Raw genomic sequence first — 23411 nt, 5'->3', positions numbered from 1 at the left:
GAAAGGGATACTCTTCTTTAATAAAATCCCAGAGGCTCTTTTATCTCTGCCTTTCAATAAATTTAAGAAATGTATTAAAGAAAAGCTGTGTAAAAAGGCTTACTATAAAGTCAACGATTATCTAGTTGATAAAAGGGCCTGGGACTAGTGCTAGACAGGCTACCTCTAATTAATTTGCGATATTTGTTTTAAAATAAGTGTTATTTGATGATTTGATATTTTAAAAGAGTACCGAGAGTTTTTTACGCCGGCTTTTTCTCTCGGCCTACACCCTCTGTCTTCTTTGCCGATGAGTAGGGATGCCTACAAATTGAAATTTAATGACGTGGAATAAGTGATACATGTATCTTATGTTCCATAATAAACATATTTTATTTTATTTTATTTTATATGGAATTATATAAAATCTAATACTAGTGCTTTACGAGAGGAGGCCTACCAAGCAGACCTCGTCCGCATACTTGACCACTAAAATTGAGCAATTTTGTGTTGGCAACACTTTGGCAATTGGAAATGTGCTATACCGAAAAAAAAAATGTTTACCCTCCTTTGCATCTCGCGAGCCAATACTTTGTTAATTCACCTTGTGAAGATTATATAAATCTGCATGGTAAATTACCAAACCAAAGCCAAAAAAATGTCATTTCGCGTTCGGTAAAATCCTCCAATCAGAGTTGTCCATACTCAGTCCTGTCAAAATTGTAACATTATCTCGTAAAATTTCAAATCCGCAGTTGAAACACTTACGGGAGTGTTTTTTGCAATCGGCAAGATGTCATATAGTGTAGAGGTTATAGATGCGCTTAGCAGCTCACGTGGGAACTTTACGCGTCAATACTTAATCAATTGAAACATAAAAAGTTTCACCATTTAAAACTGCTTTAATATAGATAAGAAAATGTTTTCCGCTCTCATCAAAACCATCTATCAAACCGTCTAGATAATGCTTGCAGCTCGCGACGTAGCGTTGCAAGCCAAAGTTGAAAGTTCGATAATTTCATCTATTAACATTTTAAAATTCTCAATGGCAATGAAAACCAGTGCAAAAATGCCATGAAAATTTTCTTTCGTTCAATAATTAAACTTCTACCGTTACTTACACCTATGAAAATGTAAAAGTCCGCGATGGCAATATTGGAATACTTATAATTGAGTAATTTTCTAGTTCTGTGAGTGTTATTTTATCTGTTTCCATGCCATGTATGCAGTAGAATGTTGTCAGTTCCCTAGCTATTGATTTTCTGTTACTCGTAAATTTTTCATTATTGTTAGTTTTAACTTTCACGTTTGGTATCCATTGTGAGTGGTCATTAAGTTGTTTCATTCCTTTTTTAGTTCCAGCAGTTTTCTCTATTTGATCTCTGTTTGCTTGGATTTTCCTACAGATAATTTCTTCTTATAAATTATTATCCAATCTAAACAAATATGTGTTTAAAATCTTAAGCCAAATTTGCAAACAATAAGTAATTTACAATAATTTCACTAATCTTAATACTTATGCTAATCCTAGAACTAATACTAATCCTTATGTTAACCAGAATATATATGTATAGATCTCTACATATATACTCTGACTAGCCATATTTGGTACGAGTTCATCGTTGACGTTACCTTTTTATTACGTTTGACATATCCGTCAGATTTTGTAATATATGCGAAGTAGATTTTAAAGAACCTGAGACAAAATTATGTATGTATCAGATCAGTTACAGCGTAAAAAACCTTTCTCATTTACAATAATAATTATTGACATCACAACTTCAGAAAACCAATAAAGGAAGACAAAAAATGGAAATAGGCGGATTCTTACTCCTAGAAGCAGGTTCTTCCAGACATCAAAAATTTAAATACAATACAGTTCTTAAACCTAAAAAACTTAATTAATTAATTAATAACTATTCTTCAGTATTAATTCAATTATTCTTGTATTTTCTGTCTTACCTCTTCATTAAGAATAAGTATTTCATAAGCCTTTCTGTTAAGAAAATAATAAGTGATTAAGTGACTGAAGTGTGCTTTCGCAGTATATGTTGGAAATGAAAAGCTACTAAAAATGAGAAACAAACCCGACGGTTTCCTAGCCTTGCCCTTTTGAATAAGCCAGAGAAAATCTCAGCGTCTATAGATGATGTAATATGACGTCACAATCTATTTCTATCGTGTTTATTTTACGTTCATTGTTTACAAATGTTTTCTATTTATAACTATTAATTACATAGATTTGTTGAAAGATTGTTGGCAATAAGACATTGTTAGTGAAATTACTGTAATTTATTGAGTATTGTGTGCAAATTTGGCTTAAGATTTTAAATTACGATTACTGTGAAAGTTTACGTTTCTATTAATAACTAGATCTGAATTCTATAGTTCAGATTAGCTACACTTGTAGATTTAAAGGTAAAATGCAGCTTCATCTGTAAATATGTTAATTGGCGTCACCGCTATACTATATTTATATGTACATTATTATTAAATCCTGAAAACTACATATGTAAGTACCTGTTTTATTTAAGTTTTACTCTTTAAACAAATAAGACTCGGCACAAAAGCACTGTCAAAGAATAATGAGAGACTTTGCAAGATAATGCCAAATTAACAACATTAAGTATTTCATCACAATAAATGGTGGCATGTTGGCACCCCTGAAGTCTCTTGATCATATAAAATCAATCTAGTTTTACTATTAAATTATTAATTATTAAAAACTTGAACTATAGTTACAACAGTATCATAATATTCATTATTATAAGGGAGTATAAAATGGAAATATAAATACCAGTCCGCAAAGAAATAAATCTTAAACTATGCCAAACACTGAATTATTCAATAGCGCCGTATCGATTTAGTGGCTCTTTTCTATCAAAAGCACTAGAGATGCTAAGGGTTAACCCTGAACGTACAAAGGGAAATTTAATGACCAAGAAACTTGAGTATATACCTTAATTATCTGGCGCTGCCTAATCTTGATGTCACTATAATGTGTTGACTGGCATTTTTAATAAAATTTATTAATTCTACTTGATTAGTAGAAGTTATTTCTCCGTTATTCTATTAAGCGATGAAAGCAATCCCGGCTTATGAAGTTATTGAGAAGTCTAACAAAGCCTTATATTTTTCATCGATATCTTGAGACTCAACGAGTAAGTACGAGCTGACTGTTTTGTTAGCCTATGACCATTACACAGATTCGCACATAAACTTGTCTATTAACTAAAGCTTAGACCATAGACGATTATAGTTTGACATAAGTAAAAAGCATATTTTTAATTAAAGGTACTATAAGTTAATGTTTTTAAATTAAAAAGCTAGTGGCGCGATTCGTGATATTTTGTATTTTCTAATAGGCAAGTAGGTGATCGTCTTTTTATGCCTGACACACGCCGTTGACATGGTGTAATGGTTGCAGCTCTTTACAAACATTGTGTGAAACAAAAAACTTGGCGATTAAAAAGAGTGGCGGAGAGTTTATTGCAAGTTCTCCTCTTCCGTTCTACGCCCTTGATTTGAGAACTGGCAGTAAATGTAAAATTAGAAGCATTTAATGTAAATTTATTTTTTGACGTTCATAAGTGTACATTGTGTTACCTACATGAATAAATGATTTTGACTTTTGACTTTTTGGGTCTAAAGCATGCCGGTTTTCTCACTGTGTTTTCTCTGCTCATGAAAACTAAATGATTTTTTTAAAACTACTTTTATATAGATTTTGTACCCGTTTAGATATCATTTTAATTTTAACGTTACGTAATTCATTAATATGATGTCGCTGTAATAAAAAGAGACAGAGTAAAAGGACGGATTGAGTTTGCCTTCTCCGCTTTTCTAGTTTTCCTCATTCGTACACGTGCAACAAACCTCAAATAGCAATTGTGTATCCTTATCACAAGAAACAATACGAATTTAAAATAAATGAATACAATGTTTTTGCCAAGACATATATCTGCTCTCACCCAAATGTTTCGATTACAATGACAAATCGAGTTCAAACGGGCCGTCGTTAAACTTTCAGTTAAGTATAACTACGTCGTGTTCATGACCCAAAAACGTTGGCAGTCACTCAAACATTCTGAATAAACATGAGGTATATATTCAGTTTTCCGTTTTATACCTTTGTTGGTTTTAAGATTCAAGGACGTGTTAAATACTCTCGGATGTGACGCAATTACACTTGATAGAACCCGCCATATTCGTGTGTTATAACAGCGAACATTGTTACTGGAAACAATTATTGTCTACAATCAGATATAAAACAAAATCGTTTTACACCATTTATAACTTTAGGGGCCTCATAGCCTAGCGGTCTTATTAAGTGGCAGCTAAGTGAGGGGTACCGGGTTCGATTCCCGGTTCGAGGGTAAGTTTTAATTTAATTTAAAATTGTTCTCGGCCTTTGGGAGGGTTGTGCGGTACCGGGCGAGTGCCTAAACCGTACATCGAGGACTCGGTCGAAGTTCTAAGGCAAGCACGAATTATAAAAAATCTTATACTTGACGCTGGCACAAACCGTGCCAGAGCCATAAAAATAAAATAAAAATAAAACTCACGAATGTTTATTGTTTTTGGGTTTGTTTTAATACTAAAATATGATATTCATATTGAAACATGTCATTAAGTTCAGTCTAGGCCATTCACATAACAAAACGCAAGTGACAGCTCACGTAATGTTGTCTATGTTTTGTTTTGAAAATACCGCAAAACGTTGAAATTGAAGACGGTCGAAGTGTTGAAATTGAATTTAATGATTTTGAATAAAAAGGTTTTTGACGTGACAACGTCTTATAATTCGATGGAGCCGGCTGCACGCACGAAAAAACATGACTCATGCGGCGTTACCTCGCTCTGAGGCGTTCCATTTAAGGCTAGAAGTGCAAGCGAGAGCGTGGAACGAGCGACAAAGAGGCACGATCGGCCTCCGCGTTCGGCAGCGTTCCGCATCCGTCATTCTCCTACTTAAGTGAACGATGCGTCCACGTGGAGAGCTGCTATACAAAAATACATTTACATGTTTTTGTCAAGTATGAAGTGCAGTGTTTTCAGTATTTTCTTATGAAGTTGTCACGTTCAACTATCGTCAGTAAACCGACTTTACAGACAACCGATTTTTTAGTCTGGAAAACCGAACAGTCTCTATGGGGTAGCATAGCAAAATGTTACACATGCTCGTATGTAGCTACTAAAATGGTAGGGTAAGTCAAAAAAGGATATTAAGGCGAAACGATGTTCGCAGGGCCGGCTAGTATATTATTTAAATAGCTAGCGTATACGAGTAAAAGTAGGTATGTGTATCTTGTGTAAATAATATTGTTTAATATAAATGAGTCTTAATGATTATTAATATAATGGAAAATATAAATATAAAATGTGAGCCTTCACGGGACGCCTGGCAGATGTGAAACATCGACATTATTTTGTAAAAGTAATATGCAGAAAAGAACAGATTGTGATAGGAACTAAATATGTCATAATGATAAAATAAAATATTACGATTTTTTTTCCAGATAACGATGACTATTTATTGAATAAACATTTATTTTCATTAAATACAAAAATTTACGAATTTATTTCAAATCGTGACTACTTAATTCGTTTAATCAGTGACTTCGAAATACACACACCGTACACACTACTGCATATAGACTGTATATATATACCATCATATAACGTATACCATCATGGCATGCGTCGCCACGCCAGATAGACGTTTCACATCAAAATACAAAATCTTAAGCTTTTAAGTGTTTGTCGTTAGATTGACTATTCACACTATTGACAGGAGTGCAGTTCCTTTAATAAATGACTAATAATTTCTTATAAGTAAACATTATAGAGAAAGGTATTATTAAATTCTGATTTGAATTCGCTTATACAAATGTCCAGACATATCCCGGAAGGGGAAGCCAAAACCGCGAAATAACTAATAACGTCCAACAACTTGTTATACTGAATGAGATCACCGGCACAGACTATTCTTAACAGTAATGCAAAAATGAGTAAGGAGATTATTGATTTAATATTGTACTTGTTGGTACTTATTATATGTATACTCATATGAAATTATTGATTTCTTTTGAGAAACAGTTGTTTGCAATGTTTTATTTTTTATAGTCACTGTTTATGATTTTTTGTTTTTAACTTTTATTAGGCCGCGCACGGCAATTTATAATATACAAAGATCCTTAAAAGTTGTCTGTCATGCATTTTTCATTCTTTCTACACTCTAATACACACAAAATGGTCAATTCCATAATGTAAATCCCATTTAAACAGTAATTAGTCTTCAATTTATTTATATAGTCAGTCCTTTGTATGTACGCTTATTTTAGTGTCAACTGTTTACAACATCCTGTGTCGAAAAGGCATCATCAGTCAACGAACCGATGCCTTTATCATTAAAGAAGGTTACCATCTCATTAAGATTTTGTATTATTAAGTTCATTGTACAAATTTTATTACACGCTTATTGAAAGGGAAATATGTTTAACATAATGATAGTAATACAATTATATCTTAATTTGGAATTTGTATCGCTAATTCGCGTATATAATAACTTCCATAGTCTTGGGTTCATTTAGTAACCCGTGATATTACGTATCCTAGTAAATATGTATTTTGCCTTTACATATTAACTTTCCAGAGCCGTATAACGCAACCATAGAGCCCTAGAGGCTGATATTTTTCTTCTTAATGACCATCGATTTTCATTGTAAAAATGACATTTGACATTGAGCCTATATAATCTGTATTAGAATTTCTTGTTCTGTAGTATAAGAAAAATTGCTAAGCTTAGCTAAATCAGCTCGCAATTTCAAGACATACTTCATCGGATTGACGACGGATTACCTTTTTCCATACAACCATTCGTCTAGGGTTCGTTAATTAATTTTTAAATTAAAAAAAAAACATCCTTAGCGGATCTTTTCAATTCAAGTAAACGTTTGTTTAGTAACGATGAATCAGTCAGAAGCTTTACAGAGTTTTAACCGAGTTGCATATTATATTAATAACAGCAAAAGCAAAATATTTTGAGTATGTTCAAGAGCATGACTCATAATAATGTAGACAAACCAAAATAATTTAATACATACATTATGTAATGACAGAATTCCTTGGCAATGGCAATACTCGCTGAAATAGACTGGTTTTTAATAATATCCACCATTTTACGTTCGCGGTTTTCTCTTGGCTGTTTATTTGTGTGATACTCAGAAAATTATATTTTCGCTTGGACTGGCAGATGCAATTTTATTTTAAGAATTGTATAAAAGGTACATCTAAGCAATTCAGTCTAAGGGTTAGTTGGATATAGCGAAAACTTTCGATCGGGTGTGGCATAAAACACTTCTCTCGAAGCTATGACATATCTCTGTATATGCAGCCTATGGGCTCCTCGAGAAATTATGCGACTGGATTTCCTGGCCGATCGGAGAATCAAGGTCATCATCGACGGAGCATGTTCCGACCCTAAACCCGTGAACGCTGGGGTCCCACAAGGATGTGTTCTATCCTCGATTTTGTTTCTTCAGCATATCAATGATGTTCAAATTCTACTTAAATGGAACCACTTTTAAAATCGTTTACCAACGCATATTGTTATAATACCTTATATTGTAATATTTTTTTTTATTTGAAGGGTTTGTGATGTTAAATATTGTTCCTAATGTTAATGGCTTAGTGGTGGTGTAGATTTTTGTATTTCGATTCCAAGCAATATAATTGTTTCTGGAAATTTCAAACTGTTCAAGCATTTTCTTAAAAAATTCAAAGAATTATTGATCCCGAATGCATTACAATGCTGCGTATATGGAAGAGAATACTGTCCTTAATACAATACGAATTATCTCATAAATCGTTCAAGTCAACTCCAAACTGCCGATAATACGACATTTTATCAAAAGGGTAAATCACGATTACACGAGCTATAGGGTTGCTACGTTAGAGTTATTTGTTTAAAAATCATAAAAACTATATATCGATTATATATAGGCCCTGTTTAACTGATTGACAGCTTACCCACTAGAGTTTGTACGGAAAGTGAATCGTCGTGCGATTTGAGATCGCTGCAGTACTAAATTATCTTTCGGTTATGATGACAACACTGTTACGCCATTATGGTTTAACAGTCATCATCTTGATACTTATAAAGAAAAGTATATAATCTTTGTAATAATTTTATTAGTTCGCATAATTACCACGTCGGTTTTCTTTCCGCAGTCTCACCTATAACTTAAACTTATAAAAATGTCTCAGGGAATTAAGTGCCTAGACAACTATTATTATATACGTATTACAACAGAGGTACTGTTGTAAATACGTAAGAACGTATGAAGATTAGCTTATAGCTATAAATATTTTTTTTAAATAGAACTTAAAAAGTCCGAGAAGCAACCCTAACGTGGGACGAAGTTCAATCCATAAATTAAACATGTAAATTTGGTACTTTTATTAAGTTAACAATAAAATTGTCGACTTTTAAATATTTAGGTCACACAGTTATTATTCCCATTTCGTATATCACGTCACAAATCAGAGTTAATTTTTTTTTAGTTTTTCGCTTTTACAAGACAATTCAAACCCTAAATTTCTTATAAATGAAGAGCTTTTAAATTAGAATTAGTACTCATTACACTGTATATCTGGCTAACACAGTCAAAGTTTTTATGTAAACGAAGAAATTTCTCTTAAAAAAATATTTATCTGCAAACATTATAAAACGAACTCTGTTGGTTGTAACTCTCAACGCGTGAAATGTTTATAAGTAATAATATACTAAGGTTTTTGAGTTTAAACACACAACTGCATAGAATTTGCAGCCCCGTTACCAATAAGAAGCAAGCAACAGTTATATTTCTATACAAGTACGTCTTAAAATCTTAAACTATTCAAAGCAAGTATATAATACTAAGATTTACATGGAACGCACTAGACAATAGATACCAATTTTCACATTCCACTGTGTTTATGCAAACTGCTAAGCATCGATTATTTATATCCTATATTTCGTGCTATTTATACACAATTTCATTCATAATTTTGTGTATATTTTGGACAAGTGACGTTTAAATGACGTTTCTCGTGCGCAAATCTTTAACTAAGTAAACAGTTTATCAGTAATACGTCATCGTACTTTCAAAATATGAGTGGCTAAGGGTTCTCAAAGATATTGAAGATCGGACTATAAATATTAACAGATTTGTTAAACATGGTATTCTCAATTCTAAGTTTTGTTTGAAAACATGTTCTGTGCACCAATCTTTTACGTTTAGGTGAAATTAACACTACTATATTATATATATTATAATATAATATTAAAAACATAACTTAATTATAATAAACAATTTAATCTATTTACATCAAACTACCGCTGGCCCTCTACAACCATTGCTAAACTTGTCAGAGATTTACGCCCGAACCCAATAATCAATCCACAATCTCAGATTGAAAACAAACTGAGATCAGACCGTGACAGTCGATCGATCTCCTATCTGCATCCCAATAACCAAACCCTTCGAAGACAATCCATTTTTGGCGACGGATAAAATGCTTTTTGTCTTTCCATTTTACCGAGTTTTCACTCATATTTGATAATCAATGTAAACCAAATAAAGTGAATAAAACCGTACAAATAACATTAAAATATACATGTGTATGTTTAAAACATAAAAAATAGTTTCTTTTAATTATTTAAAAAACCGGTTTAAGTTATAATCTGTTAAAATAATTAACTGTTGAAATCGAGCTTTCGTCAACTGTCATTTTCATACAAAGGTCTATCCACAGACACCGATACGACCTCCCAAGGATAGCTTGTATCGACAGATGGCTATTACAATCCGTCGATTGGTTATTGCCACATTTGGATTAAGATTACTATCTCAGATGGTGGATTATGGTTTGAGATAGGTTATTGGGTTCGGGCGTTAACCATGTGTTGTAAGAAAACGAATTTATATCTCAAAAACATATTGGATTTGACAAACAGGAGTCGAGCTAAGCGCTAAGTCGCGACTTTGAATCTTACCCTTGATCAAGAACACCTAACTACGTATAAACAAATATTATCAAAGAAATATATTTGCCCATTCGTAGGTTACGGGGCTATGGAACATGTAGTGCGACCATGAAGGTAAATTATGCTTCCATTAAAAAAACCTCATCGTATTTACAATATTCTTAACCTACATAGTAATAATAATAATGATTATAAATGGATAAATAGTAACTTAAGACAAATTTAAAAAGTCCCTATAGCAGTGTACCTTTCATGCTGGCATTTCTTTGCTGTACCTATTGCGATCGAGGAAAGGACCAGCTTTGGGGTCACCGGTACTATCTACTCTCAAACTTTAATCTTTTATAAGCGCCTGTACTGTAGAACCCCACGGCCCAAGAGTCTACTCCGAAGTTATCAAAATCAAAGTTAGAGGATACTCTTATATTTGCGCCGTTTAATTTTTGTTAAAATTACATAAGAGATTGAACAATATCACGGTTTATTATTATGTTTTTTGCTTATATTACAAGGAACTCATATTGTTTGATAAATTCTGAATTTACTGCGCAATCGATAAAGAAGATTTAGTGTAAACTATGCATCTATTATTAATAGCTGTTACGATCATATTTATTAACGACTTTGTCTGCATAGATGAAGCAAACAAAAGTTAACGAAAATAATATCTATACTAATATTATAAAGAGGAAAGATTTGATTTTTTGTTTGTTTGTTTGAAATGAATAGGATCCGAAACTACTGGACCGATTTCAAAAATTCTTTCACCGTTGGCAAGCTACACTATTCCCGAGTGACATAGGCTATGTTTCATTTTCAAAAAAAAGTGCAAAAAAAATAAACAAAAAACTTCCTTCAATCGCGTGCGCGGCGAAAACTATTAATGATAGAACAAAATGATGTATTACAATTTTTCAAAACACATCACTATCTATAAAAAATGTCGCGACAGCATGTCTCTATATTTTATAGTTACGTCACAATAAGCGTCCTTTTATTAATTTTTTTTTAAAATACCACCGCTAGAAAAGGCTCTTTATTTGTACCTAGGTCGTTCGATCGATCCTTATCAAAATAAATACCAACGTTTCACATAAGCTACAATTTAATGGCATAACCACCAAAAAAGTATGGTGGATTGGTGTTCTCCTGCCGTTTCTCTTGAATAGTTTACTTCTATGTAATTAACAATAAAGTTTAAAAACATAGTGCAAAGGGCGGCCTAATCGCTATTGCTTGCGATCTCTTCCAGGCAACCCTTATTACTTTGACTGACGAAAACAACGTTATTAATAAAACAGATAATATGACGTGTTTTATTGTACACTATGATATTATTTAATTTATGAACTCCATGTTGGAGTCCATCTGCTATCAGCTTGGATATTCAATCTACGATTAGTACTTCATAGTGGCTCACATTAATAAAATACATCATTGTGCTGTTATCTTTAAAATATAAGACTCTCTCTTCTAAATCTCTTGTTAAATATTCTATATACTTAAACCTTTTTACTTCTATATATAAATATATTGCAGTTTGTTTGTCTCGCAAAACTTGAGAATGGCTAGACTGATTTGGCTAATGGAAGTCGGGGATGGTTTAAACGGTGGAAAACATGAATAATAAGTAAAGAAATATACTAAAAACGAGAACTAAATTTTCTAATGAAAACTGTTCCCAGCTGGGAAATATTTGATGTCTTTTGTTTTTTTTATAAACAAAAAAAATGTGACTTGGTTGTTATTATATTTATAGACGCCTTCAGAAATTTGTGTTTCATAGCTGTAGTATGAGGTCCGAGCTCTGTGGTCAGTTTTAAGAAAAATTGTTTCAGTTATGACACAAATTTATGTAGGTGATACGAAGTTCACCGGGTCATCTAGTAATAAATAACCGCTTTGTAGCTATCCAATTATTATTTTTAAATTAATAGGTATTCAATACAAACCCATAGAAAGCAATCTCAAGATCTCTTCGGTAAAAGTTGTTTACTGTACGTATAACAATGGTTTATCATAGAAGTTTCTAGTCTTCATCGCGTGAATTCAAGTTAACGGACGGTCAATTAATTCAATTCATCAATATTATACCATACGTAAGATACGTATCCACAATGGCCGCTTGTTTTGACAGGTGACAGTGAACAGAAAGCTTACCACGTAACTTTACCAGCGATTTAAGATTGACTCAATAAATAATGATTTGTGGTGGGCACACCCAAAATCAACCCTGCCATGTTAGACGAAACCCAATTTCTCTGTAGTTTTTTGTTTTCGTAGTACGAAAACTCAATATTAAATTCAGAATTGGATTTGGCATCGTCATTGAAGTTAAATGGTAAGCAGGCTCAAAGGATTAAAAAGTGAATTAACCACTTCGGGTGAGGATTTTCAATGTTGCGGCTTGTAAAGTGGAGGTTAAAGGTAAAAATAAAGTTATGACACTACCTGAGTACTGTAAATAAGCATGAAATAGTTCTTGGTTGTATAGAAATTTGTAATTATAAGAATAATAGTGGATCATGGGTGTGAATTGGTGAAGATTACGTTGACATTTTCCTTTAATTCGTTTGATTCATTGATGGCATTCCAAACTGTCAAGTGTCACCGCGGTTTTCAGTCGATGTTTTCCTTCACCAAGCAATTGGATTAATTTGATCGTTAAAGAGTAACTAGAAGTACCAGGTGGAGGTTTTTGATGCCACCTGGAGGAAAAGTACTCTAAATAATGGACATAGGAAATTTTATTTAGAGAAAACATTCATTCCTATACTTTCAAACCGGTCAAATCCAAGTGTTTTATTGTATCATCGATATATAAAGTCTCTTAGAAGATAATTATGGTTTAAAGACAACTGCAAAATCGAAACCTAAGCGTTTTAAATTTAAAAAATCCAGTTTACGAGCACCAAGTACTTCCACTCTTTACATATTTAAAGTTGCTTATAATTAACCGGTTCGATTGCAGGGTGTGACAAAAATATTTCAATGCTGTTACATTCCTTCCAAAAATTATGAAACTCTTACAATTACCACCCAATACTGGTCTTCCCTTTCGCCCGGTGAGTTGGCCAAAGCTGCTTCAGTCCGAAACTATTCCCTCTATCTATGCTTAAGACGTCTTCTATTTTGTCTCTGTACTATAATTACTATCTCAATTCGCCGGACTAATAAGGAGTTGGATGTGAAGCATGAATGAGTAACGTAAACACATTTGACGTAGTGGTGACGCACTTGTAGTAATTACGTGAGGTGCCAACTTTGACCACGCAGATTTCTCTAAACCATTGTTTCATCGATGATTTTGGTTTTTATATAGAACTTTATCGCGTCCAGGAAGTTAACCCACATATAATAATTAAATGGTTTTCCACGCCTCCTATTTTGTTGACTTGAATCGTTGAAACCTCTGTGGTTTTTTCATGTTGTAAGTTATTATAACGAAATACCCTTTTTAGTGAACTAAATTTTTATTACACAGTAAAAACATTTGCGCACGAGCTTAAATAATTTTTTTTTTAAAGACAATTCACACCAATTGACCTAGTCCCATGCTAAGCTGGTGAAGCTTGTGTTATGGATACTAGGCAACGGATATACATTCATATTATAGATAGATAGACATATAAATACATATTTAAACACCCAAGACCTAAGCACAACACCAAATGCTCGGGATCGAACCCGGGACCCATGGATTCGCAGTCAGGGGTACTAACTACTAGACCAATGTGTCGTCAAATTAACAGAGTAGTTAAGATTGATTGTGAGGTTATTTGTTTGGAGACAGTTTCAATGTTCACAATTTAGCGACCTTTTTTGTTTAACAAGACACCGTACCGCGTAACGATTATGGTTAGATATCTCTAAATGCTCATCATATTTACCTTCCTTTATAGCTTGTCACCAACTCTTCGTAGAAACATATTTTCTTGATTTGCAATTTATTTTTTGTTTACTCCCGTCCAACTCAGGCGTCAACGTATTAATTATTCTCATTTTAGACATTTGGCTCGCTAGTATTAATATTGCTCTAACAGCTTTTACTTTTGGCAAGATCTCACACCAAATGTGCCTTTTTAAAAATATCACAGCTATAATGAGTTGGCTACGTTGCTACGGTTTATTTACTAACGCGCCGAAGTGCCAAAAGTTAACCGGAAGTATGCGCTCTGCAGTTAGATTTAGTAGAAAAACTTACCGGGCAGTTTTCTAAAAAGTATGAAAGTATCTCTAATAATTTAAAAACATAAGTGTGGTAACTTATACATGTAGAAGAATAGGAAGATGATGATTTAACTAAGGTCTGTTCCTTGTTCAAACGTATCTGCTTACGCTCAGATGAGTCGAAACTTAGCGTTAAGTGCGACTACCGTGTATCAAAAACGTTATACAAAGCGTTTTGAATGTGTCTAATTTTAAAAAGGCCTTTGGTCGAATTAGGACCGTGTTTGCTTAGTGGCTTCAGCGTGTGACTCTCATCCCTGAGGTCGTAGGTTGAATCTCCGGCTGTGCACCACTGAACTTTCTGTCTATGTGTGCATTTAAGATTCGCTCAAAGGGTGAAGGTAAACATCGTGAGGAAACCGGCTTGCTTTAGACCTAAAAGGTCGACGACGTGTGACAGACACAGGAGGCTGATCACCTGGTTGCCTATTAGATTGACAAATGATCATGAAACAGATACAGAAGTCTCGAGACCCAGGCTTAAAAAGGTAGAAGACGCATTGATTTATTGAAGTGAAACTTCTTTATCGGGGTTGGGAAAAAAATTAGTGTAACATTTTTTCGTTACGCGTCACATTTTTCGGTTACGCGCCATCATTTTCTTGTCCCTACCACGGTTGATCCGAAGAGATTCGAAGCCATTAGAAACAAAAATATATAATAACGATAACAATGATAGTAATACTAATAATTCTACATATTACAATTAATGAAATTCTGTAATAATCTTAGTACCTACTACATAGTAGTACAGTAATAAGTTAAAATGAAATAATTGTATTTGTATTCATGTCTATGATAATAAAAGCCTTTTGTTAAACTTTATCTAATTTAACTTTATTTAACCAATTTCTGTAAAGTTGCATATAGTAGATAATTTTTCGAAAAATAAGGTCATAAAGAAGTATCACTTCTTACGTGTGTACACCTAGTACACGCACACATTTTTTTTATTTTTTTTGGTAGAATTACTGCCTTAAGCCTTGTAAGCCTTTTACTGCTTTGATTTACACCATTGCACACATACGCAAAAACCAGGAGATACTTGCACTTCTACTATCTTCAAATCATATTTAAGATTTTTATGACATTCAATCACACGTAATTTGTTGTACGAAAAGAATTGTGTACAATTTCATTAAATTTTTGTAGAGCCGTTTAGAAACAGTATAAATACTTAAAACTGAGTACTACAATTCAGTATTTTTCTTGAAATCACCGTTGTGTGCCATTCACGTGTCACCCACCCACATTCCATATATTACAGCCCATATTTGAATGCTATAAATAATTCAGCATTTCAATCTATCAATAGACATATTTAAGCGATTTTCGTAGATAAGTTTATGATATTTTTCGTCAAGACTTTTACGACCATGTTTTTACTGTCGTGAAATTTAAGTGTATACAGGTTTCTAGTTTTAAACCTTATGACGATATTTATAAATGTTGATTTGGTTTCTTAATGAAAATCGACGACGTTGAATCAGATAGACAATTATCTGCCAGTGTTCAAAGACTTCTTAAATATTTTTGTGAATTACTAACAACTGTACACTACGCATAGGCTGTTTATTAATTTTTATTTGTTGTTGATGTTGGTACCAAAATTAGTCTTAGTTGTACTTACTAACTGAAATGGATCTGTGTTGTCTAATTAGAACAAATTATTATTATTAAATATGATTTAATGAATTTTGGTTCAGATAAATAATAATTATTATTTTAATAACAATGTTAGAATAAATTTTTATAGTAATCGTACTTCGCGATACAATATACTTCTATATTTATCTCTGGGGAAATTACCGTTTTAATTGTTAAAAAATTTAATTCTAAGTCAATACCAAGCTCACGCGTCAAATCTCAATAGCCTTAGTTCCCTTCGAAGTCCTAATTCGTGATTTAAGAGGTTTAGTTTAAAACTTTGTTAAGTTACAGTATTAGTAACAGTAAGATCTATAGATACTATTTGTGGCGTGCAAAGAAAATGTGGGTAGTACAGCTTATGCAAATCTAAACAAAGCGTCTTTTAGCGGACAGTTTGGCGACGGGCCAGAGGTTTACTTTGGGTGACAATGATAGGCACTGCGGCTTTATTATCTGGCTATGCAGCACAAAAGGTATACATTTTTTAGTACCTGTTACTTAGACTGCTGATTTACTTAGGGTCCAAAAGAGCGTACCAATACTTACTACAACGCACTCGCGAGCCCTGAGGCATTGAGAGTGTCCATGGGCGGCGGTATCACTTAACATCAGGTGAGCCTCCTGCCCGTTCCTGTTCTATAAAAAAAAAGGACGGCAACGCACTCGCGAGCCCTCCGGCATTGAGAGTGTCCATGGGCGGCGGTATCACTTAACATCAGGTAAGCCTCCTGCCCCATTACTCCATGTTCTAATAAAACCCGCATTGTTTAGCGTCATATTTATAACAGCATCAGGAGCCCCAGATAAAATCTATCGCGGCAGTAACTGATGTCTAAGTTAGTATCTGATTATTTAAGTGAGTACGGAATTTTTGTCAGAATAGTTCTGTAAAAAATCTTAATCTATAAATTACGTGTCACGTTGTTTGTCCGCTATGGACTCCTAAACTACCGAACCGATATCAATCAAATTTGCAAACGGTGTGTAGTTTGATCCAACTTAAAAGATAGGATAGCTTACATCTCAATTTATACCCGCAATATTATTTTATTGCAAAATATTTGTTTATTATTTGATAGTCACAATTCTAACAGATGGTTCTCCTACCGTTTCAATTGAATAGGTTACTACTATGTAATACAACTAAAACCTTGGCCACAGCAACGCTTGGCCGGTCTGCTAGTTAAATATAAAAATTGTAATTGCTGTAATAAGAGCCGTTTTTCAATAACGGTGAGAATTCGAATCAACTGAGCTACGGAAACATTTCATAGTACATTAAATGTTGAATAAAATATTTACCAGAATATAACTATTAAATACAGTTCACACCTACGACATTTATGACTTGTTGTAAAAATGTAAACCGAAATTTAAATATCGAGAAATAGGTTAAATTAAATATAAAAACCTATCGTGCGAAGAAAACATGAATATATTGTACGTATGTCTGTCTTTATCGTTAAAAACAAAAAAAAATCCTGCAAAATCAAATTGATTTTTCGAATAAAAAATCATATTCAATCATTGTTCATTCAATGTTTTTGTAATTTCACTTTATCAAGGTGTTGTTCAAACCGGCTTATCATTTATGCAAATTCCTCAAAAATCTTGCAAAAAGCAAAGGTTGCAATTCTGCGCATTGAATAATACGCCATTTAAGGTGTGTAAATACTTTAAATTAAATTTATTCTCGCTTCACTTCTTGTACTTTGTCTTTAATTGAGCTTTTTGTCTGTACTTTCTGGTTTTTGTCATGTCAGGTTAATTTATTTATTTTTTCCTTACAAGTAACATATTATTTATTCGTTCTCCAGCAGCATGATTAAATAAAAGGTATATTTTTTGTGAAAAACGCTTCCGTAGGTCGATTGGTTACACTTATTCAACGCTTTTAGATCAAGGGCCTTAGGTTCACATTCGAGGGAAAGTGATTTGGATTGTAAGAGGAGGAGGCAATTAATAGGCTGCAAATTACACTCATTTATTTTACGTGTCAACGTTTTTTCTAATGAGTTAATAATAACATTTTTTTATCAAAACGGAAAGTGCGGAGTCTCGTGTCTCTACTGGAGTGTTGGCCTTGCCCAGACAAAGCAGCCAACGCGATTGATCATCTTCAACTACAATTTAGAACGATTTCGGGATTAATGATCGCAATTAAATTTATAATATTATTACGATTTGTTTATAAAATTAATCATGAAAAATATATTTCTTTCTCGTTTTTTCCAACGTTTCACTCGTGTTTTACTAAAAAAAATTGTTAAAGAAGCTATAAAAATAATCACAATCAAGATTGTGTTGTCGTTTTAAAGGTAAAAATCAATATAATTGACTTATAACCAAAATGCAGTACTTGTAATGAGTCATCGAGGAAATAGGTCAGTGGCGATGTACCGTGCTCGTTCGTCTAAGTTTGTTTCTAGGTTACGTCACAAGTAGACGCCGACCAAACTAAAGCGTGCCGACTACCGATTTCATATCAATACAAATCTACTATATATAGGTTAAAGCAGACTTCGATAACGATTCGAATTTTAAACCACGAATTTGTAAGTGAAATAAAAATATTCGACCATAAACAATAAAGTTATGGTAATTCATAATTGATCTGTAATGGTCATCGTTCCCATTATAAATAATAATTAATCACACTTCTTTTGACGTCTTAAATCAAACAGCATGTTTTAGTACTTTTCCGCAATCGCAGTCAGGGAAAAACTTTCGCTAAGTTATGTGAATTATAAATAATGTAATAAACTCGCGTTTATATTCCTTGAAGAAGTTCTATTTAAATTTTACGTAACCTTGACAAAACATACCTATTCATCTAAATCTTTTTCTCAATGTTACATAGAGAACATCATGTATATTTGAATAGTATTTAATTGTATATAAATCTATTGTATTTAATAAAATATGTTAGTCATAACCAGCCAGCGCTTCATTAAGTTTGAAATACCCAAATCTACTTTTTAAAATAGGTTTCAACAACTTACAGAAAGATTTAAAACAAACATTGTTATAAAATTATTTTAGAAGTATTTTGGAAGTTTAATAATAATTTGCAAATGTTTATTTTTGTTAGTGGTCGATAAAAATTCATCGTTCGAATTCGCGCCAAACCGCCGGCATCGCGGCCATCTTCCTTTTTAATTTTGGCGCCATTAAAATAATTAGAAATGTCACTGAAGCCGAGATATTGTGAATTAGATAAGAGAGAGATCTATTTATTTAATGTTTAATATAGTTCTAATTGTGGTGGATTTGGGAATTATTATTAATTTAAGTATCTGACGATATATTTTTTTTAATGCCTACAGGACATATTAAGGTATAAATTATTATATGAGTTGTGGCCATCCAAGTTTTAAATATTTACGCCCAACCTTTGAGATTGTATCTTCTAAAAAATATAGGGAGAATTAACGATATATTATATGAACGATTAAACTGACTTGTAAAATGATATAGAACATTGTAAACATGCTTAAATTGTAGTAATGTTTTTAAAACTAGGTTAATACGTTGGCCTAATTTACAAGGTCACACTCAATTAGTGACCTTAGCAGCTTATTAACGTTTTTATAAATCGTATGCAAAGGCCACTTAAAAGGTTTTTTATATAAAAAAATGCATATTTGACATGATTTCATTCAGTTATTATTTACAATTTCACTAGTAAATTTTACATTCATACAGACTATTATAAATATGTTACAAGGGTCTGTATTCCAAAACGTAAATTAAACTCTCATTTTATGCCGAATTTTAACAAGTGAAACAGCGCTCTAGACTAGATTTAGACTTAAGAATATTTATGGAAATTGGGCTTTTGGGCGTATTCCACTGTGCATCCGAAGAATAAAAGCTTACAAGCTTAGTTTTATACAATGCGCTAAATAAGGTTTAATTTGAACCGAGAATAATTTCTCAGAAATTTTCTATGTTGATCTATTTTTTGTTATTTTACTGCTGTATAAAGCTTAATATATATAAATTCAAGCCTAAATGGGTATCATACTATTATTCATGTAACTTTATACTATCTAGATATAAACTTACATACAAGGAAAACAGCTGTTAACGTATATGGAATTATTGAATAAAATTTTCAATAAATCAAAGTAACCTTAATGTTTCACTCAAACATTTCAATGACTACTAAAAATAGCAAACACGAAACCGTAAGCTAATTAGTAAAATTCCAAGAATTTTCATAACCAATGAAATCCAGTGTGATATTGTCCTTAAGATTTTTATTGTTTTTTTTGGAACAGCTGTTGCGTGAGTCACAGGCCACGGCACGTGGCATTGACCAGACGTACGAGAACTCGAATACCCGACCCTGAATCTGATCGTGGATTAAGAAGAGCCGTAACCAAAATTATTCGCTCTAAACGAAACGCAATGACGTGCGAAATAATCTACTTACATCCGCGTAAATTTGGCATCAATACAACTCCATTTAAGTAACTATTTGTGTTAGACATGAAATTCATAAAAAAATAATTTCTTTGTGTAGTTTATCACTTATATAAAAGAAATATATCACGCATACTTATTTTAAAATGAAAACTCAAAGTACTTACGTTATGCTGGTGTAGAGTCAATATCACGTTGTCAAAGGCTGATGCATTAGATAGTGCTTCGGAACTGCCACGCAAGAGCTCCGCCAACAAGTCTGTGCCTGGTTTGACTCCCACTAATTTTGAAGGGGAAGAAGTTGCTCTCACATGGGTATGACCACGTGGCCGTGAATCTGATGTAGGTGCGGCACCAGCACTTATTTTCCGACTGGGAACGGTATCTGAGAAGCTTCTTCGGCCAACCTCCACTGATCTACATGTTGGAGTTAAATTTCTTCCAAACGGGCGTGTAAATTGCTGTCTCTTTGCTTCCACGTCAGATGTATCAGATGGGCTGTATGGGGACGGTGAAGCTGTACGGTCACGAGAGCACGTATCGCTTTCTGCTTCAGAGGGAGAGTCACCCCTAGATGTAACACCATACTTTCGACGAGCTACACTTCTATAAACTTCATCCTCTTTCTCGTCTGAACTTTGCTGAGAAAATCTTGCTCGTCTTGCTCTAAGCGTTTCGTCTGTTTTTGGCCACATCGGCATCGTGGAATCACTTGGGCTCGGAGGGCCGTTCGTAAATGAATCGTCTGATTTGTCACCCAATAAAGACGAGGTTCTAGTTTCTGCTGATAATCTCATGTCTTGTAAGGAAGCATCACTGCTTTCTCGATTACATCCATTTACAGGTGGAGGTGGGTCATCACCACCGTCGTCACTAGCTGTCGTAATGTAAATTCCTTTTCTTCTTTTGGTTTTGTCTAGAGGTCTCCGTCTTTCTCGAGCACCAATTGGTGCTGGCGTACACGGGTTTTGCACGGCAGCTAATAAATGCTCCACTTGCTCACTCGTTATAGTTTCATCTTCTTTATCTCGATCTAAAGACCCGTCTGACGCCGCATCAGAACGAAATGCTTCATCTGGCTGAGTATCCTTAGACCACTGTTTCACTATGCACTCATACACAGGGATAGGAATAGGAATAGAACTGTCCAATTCACCCGTTGATTCCTTACGAGTCTGAATATTAGCACATTCACAGTCTACATTAGCACACGAATTTGAAGGAGGAGCGGGAAGAGGCGGGAATGCAAATGGTTGAGACGGTTCTAAGGGTGAGGTTCCTTCACTATGCGCCTGCGCACTATCTGCCTGCGAACCGTCACTTTCCTCACGTAATTCGTGCAAAACACGCGGGGGCATCAACGCAGGTAAACTTCCACCAGCATCGGTCGAATCCTCTTCGCGTACTGGCGGTACGCGGCGCGGTAACGGATGTGTCAATGAACGAGCACCTAATTGTTTATGTAAAGCATCTGGAGGCGGAGATCGCGCAACCGGCAGCGCATGCGCAAGGAGTCCTTCATCCGAACCTACCGCAGAATCCACCGATGCGACGGACCCACCTTCAGTCGCATTTTCCTCTGTAACACTCGCGGAACAATCACGACGCAAAGCACTTTCAGACGTGTTGTTCAGAACGCGTTTACCAAAATCAAAAATAGACGGTTGTTTACCACGATAATACTTGTCCTGCACAAAATCACCTTGGGAGAAAGATGCACTGCGGTAAGGAATAGTTTTTTGTGCATAGGATCCAATAATTGAACGAGGTTCGACTCGTATCAGGGTAATTTTATCGGCGTCAAAGTCATCACAACGATCAACGGAGACGCCACGAGATGGACTATGTCGGTGGCGTGATCGTGGCGGAGGGACCGGCGGCAAGATGGGAGCGGTGTGTGGAGGCGGCGGCGGCGGTGGCGGCGGAGGTGGAGCAGGCGCGGCGTGGGCTCGGGGAAGAAGCCGCTCTGTGAAGTCCTTTAAGCGCTGTTGGCGCGAGGGCCGCTCGTCGCGCGTGGCGCGGCCCAGGCGCCGCTGGAAACGCTCCAGCGTGCGGCGGTCCGGCTTGGAGCGGCCGAGGCACGCCGCCACCGCCTCCTCGGAGCAGCAGCGGCAGGGGCAGGCACGCGGCGGGGGAGCGCGGCGAACCGTGTAGCGCACCGCGCCCAGCGTCACATACGGCGACCTGCGCAGACGCAGATATATTTAGCGGGAACGTGCAACCCGCCGAGCGGTCGAACGGCGAGTGTGACGGATTTAGAGTGGAGTGTGGACGAACTTTTCTGCGACTTGTTGCTGAATTCCGGGAGGATTCCCCACGACCCACTATGATTTAGTTTTATTAGAATATTATTCGCATATATGTTTTCTATTTACCTATAACTATTAAATAATATCTAATAAGACTATTAAACTATGACACCAACACAGAGTGAGCTTTGAAGCGGCAGGTGGCAGACAAACAGACGGAAGACATTGAGTATAAATAGTTGACTTGGCGATTTGGCAACAGGTTGATCTCCTCCAATGTTTACATTTCATACTATTTCGTTGCAAAGGGCAAAAACTACATTTATTATCTAATGAAACGATATATATAAGATAACACAAATTATTTAAAGACCAAGTGCAGACATTGGAGAGTACACCTCCGTTCTGCCTACACGTGAAATATAATTTAGATTGCAGTAAGTATGTATTCTTAATGCACTGACTCATGTCTTATTTATTCGTTTAAGCAGTGATTCAAACATATTTTAAAAATTTTATAAATATTTTTGTTGTCTCTCTCGTTTAGATGCTAGACTCATTCCTTTTTCATCATTAAAGAAAATTCAAATAGTGGCAATTAATCAGTCAATTAATATAGAAACTAAAAAGTAATGAACACTGAAACAATTTGAAAATTTACAGTACAACCTAATAATAATATAAAAGATGAAACAAAAAAATCTAATTGAATCTAGAGAAATCTGAATAATTGCCGTATCTCTTCCGTAAAGCCAACTTCATTTATCGGAAAATAGCGTGCTACAATTCAACCATTTTTAGGTTTAATTGTCACACAGAAGATAGATTTTATGACTAGAAAAACA

At 34.5% G+C, this 23411-nt stretch overlaps 1 protein-coding gene across 5 annotated transcripts in view; it reads right to left on the bottom strand.

Annotated features, from left to right (window-relative positions):
- Nucleotides 1-23411, bottom strand: part of LOC125052079 (rho guanine nucleotide exchange factor 17) — an 89219-nt gene that overhangs the window by 41106 nt on the left and 24702 nt on the right. For all 5 annotated transcript variants that reach the window (XM_047652752.1, XM_047652747.1, XM_047652749.1 and 2 more), the window contains exon 3: nucleotides 20485-22501. In XM_047652752.1, the coding sequence (XP_047508708.1) occupies nucleotides 20485-22501 (2017 nt within the window). The remainder of the gene's footprint in view (nucleotides 1-20484; nucleotides 22502-23411) is intronic.

The sequence above is a fragment of the Pieris napi genome, chromosome 8 (genome assembly GCF_905475465.1).
Source record: "Pieris napi chromosome 8, ilPieNapi1.2, whole genome shotgun sequence".
In the NCBI taxonomy this organism is placed as follows: Eukaryota; Metazoa; Arthropoda; class Insecta; order Lepidoptera; family Pieridae; genus Pieris; species Pieris napi.
This window is presented reverse-complemented; position numbering and strand designations above follow the sequence as displayed.